This window comes from Merops nubicus, unplaced genomic scaffold, assembly GCF_000691845.1.
Source record: "Merops nubicus isolate BGI_N331 unplaced genomic scaffold, ASM69184v1 scaffold32595, whole genome shotgun sequence".
NCBI classification, from domain to species: Eukaryota; Metazoa; Chordata; class Aves; order Coraciiformes; family Meropidae; genus Merops; species Merops nubicus.
In genome coordinates, this window is record NW_008610844.1 from 1 (window position 1) to 3956 (window position 3956).

The 3956-nt window shown below is 39.1% G+C and overlaps 1 protein-coding gene across 1 annotated transcript; it reads left to right on the forward strand.

Moving 5' to 3' along the window:
* Window positions 1-351: 351 nt before the first annotated feature.
* LOC103773661 (tetratricopeptide repeat protein 39A-like) lies at window positions 352-3956 on the forward strand (the record flags this gene model as incomplete). Its single annotated transcript, XM_008941035.1, has 3 exons — window positions 352-466; window positions 1166-1282; window positions 3836-3956. Coding segments are annotated over 3 exons (353 nt in total), but the record flags the coding sequence as incomplete, so codon positions are not given.

A 3956-nucleotide genomic window follows, 5' to 3' on the forward strand; every position in this document is an offset into this window, starting at 1 on the left:
ACCATCTCGTGATCACTGCAGCCAAGTTACAAACTGGACCTCGGTATTTCCAAAGTGAACACCCTGAACTAGTTTTTTGATATCAGAACTGTAAGATTGTGGAATAGCGTTGCAGTGGGAGTAGGGAGGGAAAGAATAGCCCAATAATTTTAGACAAACTTTGATTTATGATAAGGTTGATGCGTGTTTGTCTCTGCATTAAACAAACTAAATTGACCCGTTAGTGCCTTTTGTCCTTCTGTTCCAGTAAATGGATTACACTCATACCTACCTGTGTAAAAGTTTCTTTACAGGTAGGAGTCTCTGCTGCTCCAGAGTCTTCTAAAATGTGCCATTTATTTCATCTTGCAGCTACAGAATTACTGGCAGATGACCAATGTGTGATAAAACTGTTAAAGGGCTTATGCCTCAAGCATTTGGGCAAGATCTCAGAAGCAGAAGACCACTTTAATTACATCTATTTAAAGTAAGTTTTCATATCATACCTGGCATATAGGAGAGCTCTTGAATTTCTCTGTAACTATTTATTTCAAGTAAGAGGAGATGCAGCAAAAGATACAAATAGAAAGAAGTCTGCAGTAGCTTTAGTATTTCTTTCAATTGCTTTGATATCAAGGAATTGCAGTTTTAATTGCCAGTGCTATTAGCCATGTATGGAAGAAGAATTTCAAATCTACAGTTTTTATCAAGATATTTTCTCCTTTTTGGGGGGACTAAAAGTGCATAAATTTTTTGAGATGTTGCTTCCCATTTTTTGCCCCCTTCCTTTTACCAGTCATGAAGAAGCTGTACCCAAAAAGCAGTGTGCAGCCTGAAGAGGCAAGTGGCAGCATGATTATACTTGGAAGCTCTTTACATCTAGCAGTGAATTTTGTCAGTTCACATGGGTAGAGCTCAGAATACTGTCATCTTTTGTAATACTTCCCTGATAATAAAGACAATATTTTGTAATCCTGAGAAATAATAAGCTGTGTTGGATGGTTGTGCAAAATACACATTTATAGCCTGGAAAGATAGCTTTGGATAGAGAACGTGACAATTCTTGTAATGGAGATCGACTGCTTCTTCTGATCTTAACTAATCTGTTCCTTTGTGTTTGGAACTGTTAGGCGAGGGCGACAGTATATCATTTCAAGATCTTGAGGCTATTTCTTTTCCCATGTAGTGAGAAGAAGATAAAATATGACCATTATCTAATTCCAAATGCCTTGCTGGAGCTGGCAATACTCTATCTAGACCAGGATAGAAGAGAAGAAGCAGTAAAACTCCTGGAAAGAGCAAAGTAAGCAAGTGAAAAGCCTGTGCTGATACCTGATGGGTCGATATGGTATTTTACTGGTTAGTGGGAAGCATAAACATTTCATTAATATCATGAAAACTGTTTCTTTTTTCTCAATGGAAGCATGCATGCCTTAGTTTTGGTTTAGACCTTTCTAGTGGTGGACATCTGATCATTGCCTCTGATTTGCTCATCCATGCTGGTAAGAGAAAACAAAACATTTAAGATGTTAACAGGAAAGTCAAAGGCTTCTGTAAGAAATAATCCATGTATAACAAAATGGGATAATCCTTGTAGTCTATTTACTTATTCATAAAAGATGTATGAAATCAGATAAGAGCTCTTGTGTTATGGCTAAAATAGCATTACCCAAACTGATGGCTAACAGCACTGTTTTCTTGGTGAAATACATTTAAGGTAATGCTTCAGGGTGCATTTAGTATCTTTGTATCGTTACATCTGCATCTGAAAGGCAACTGAAACATCTGCTTTTACCATTTTGTGTGATTGATTTTTCTAGCATAGTAGGCTTATCAGGAATAGCTGGACTCGGTCATGCTCTTTATTATAAAATTTACAAAATTAGGTTTTTGTCTCTCTCCAAGCCTTTGTGCTTGTGAACCTGGTGCTCTGTAGGCTCATGGAGGATACTAAGAAGAAAAATTGCATTAGCAAAATGCAATGGAAAGTGTTTCAGTTCGTCTCACATTCCCCAAAGCATGCCTCTCCTCCTGTCCTCACTTCCTGTGTCCAAATCTCTCTTAAGAAGAGATCTAGAAAATAATGATTCAGAGCTTCTCATTCCATCTGGTGCTTGCCTTGTGCGCTGCTCAGGCATTGCCCCTTTCCCCTGACAGCTCAGAGTGGCTACAGTCGCAGGCACCCTTGAGGGAGGCTGTTTGGCTTAAGGAAGAGCACCAGCAGGCAGCAGCTCTAAAAAATTTGTTGTTACCTAGCGGCTGAAAAGCTAATGCTCAGACTTGTTAGGCTCAAAGAACACATGGGAACTGTACTGATACTCAACAAAAACCCCCCACAGACACAGCCCGCCCGGGTTTTAGTAATAAAACAATGAGAATGAGAAGTCCTTATGTTTCCACCTGTAGCTGTTGCACTGCATTAAAATGCTCAGGGTTTATAAGCTTCGAGCTAAAATTGCTGACTGTCTGTGCAGCCTCTAGAGGGAGAACATGTTAGCCATGGTGGGTTTCAGGACTGCAGAATTAAGTTTGCAATTGGCAGGAGCACAGACAAGCACTTGGCTTGTGCATGATGCTTGATTTGCTTGACCTAAATCCACATACTGCTGCTGGCTTGAATGGTTCAGCTCTGGGAGAAAGAGTGGAATGAGATGATAAACAGTCTTGGCTTGGGCATGCATGGAAATATTTCTATATTTGCTTGTATGACTAAGGTGTGAGTGAGTGCATCAGCCTACTGATGAGAAATACAGTATCTGCATGACAAAATCGACTTAATTTAAAGAAAAAAAAAAAAAAACAAAAAAACTCCAAAGAGTTTCAGATCTGCATGCAGCAGAATCCAGTCACCTCCTTTCCTCAGGCAGCCTCTTGGGTGTTGCATACATAAAATTACAAGGTAGTGTAGAATGGGTGTGGAATGCCTTGTTTTTCCAAAGAGACTGCCATGGCCATAGGGAGAGATACCCTGCTTCTGTGCTGCCTTTGAGTTGGGGATTTTTAACTGAAATACTTTTAAGGTACACAGGCTCTTTAATAGTTAATGTTCTGTTTCTGTAAAGATGACAAATATCTTTTAAAAGAAAACTAGTATGGTCTAATCCTCTTTGGTATCTGGAATCTGTATCCATCCTGCATGAGGTGTTGATGGCCCTAGGGGCAAATTTTCCTTTTTTTTTATATAAGCTTTTCTGTGAAAATACAGATTCTTTCAATGTTTCTGTAACTCTTAGAGCATGACATAGCTACTGGAGACCACAGGCAGATGACACTGCTGAGTCAGCCACTAGACGTTTTGGGGGGAAAGCCCTGTCAGTCTTTCACTGGGCTGGTGAATTGCTCCTCAGAAGCTGATGTGGAGTCTCGTGTGTGCCCATTTTCTCTTTCCAAGCTTCTAGGGCAGCAAATTGTCTGGCCTTATTTCCCATGATGAGTCTATCCTATTAAAAGTATTTTTTATTTTTTTTTTAAATCCTGAAAATGTTTGCATTCAAATTTATCATTTATACTTTGAGAGAAGGGGGGAAAAAAGATGAATTTCTGACTATAAACTAAGTGGATGTTGTAGATACTTAATATGGACTCAATATTCTGATGGAGTGGACCAGATTCAATTTCTTATTAAGCTATATTTTTCTGGTAATTGCCAAACAGTGGAACTACAAATCAAGAACAAAGAGCTGCATTGTTTGGCTAGGAACACATGCCTTGTATTTTAGAGTAGGCAACAAAGGAGCTTATGAAGAAAGGCTTTTTTGCTGTCTACAGTTGTTTTGCTTAGAACAATAATATAAAGATAAATTGAAAAATGTTTTTTAAATGTATATTCATCACAGTGGATCTGCTTTTGTTTTAGACAAAACTACAAGAATTACTCCATGGAAACAAGAACGCATTTCAGAATTCAGGCTGCCCTGCACCAAGCCAAATCCGCCCCAGAAAATGGAACGCACTGTGGAGCCTCGGCAGTGTCGTAA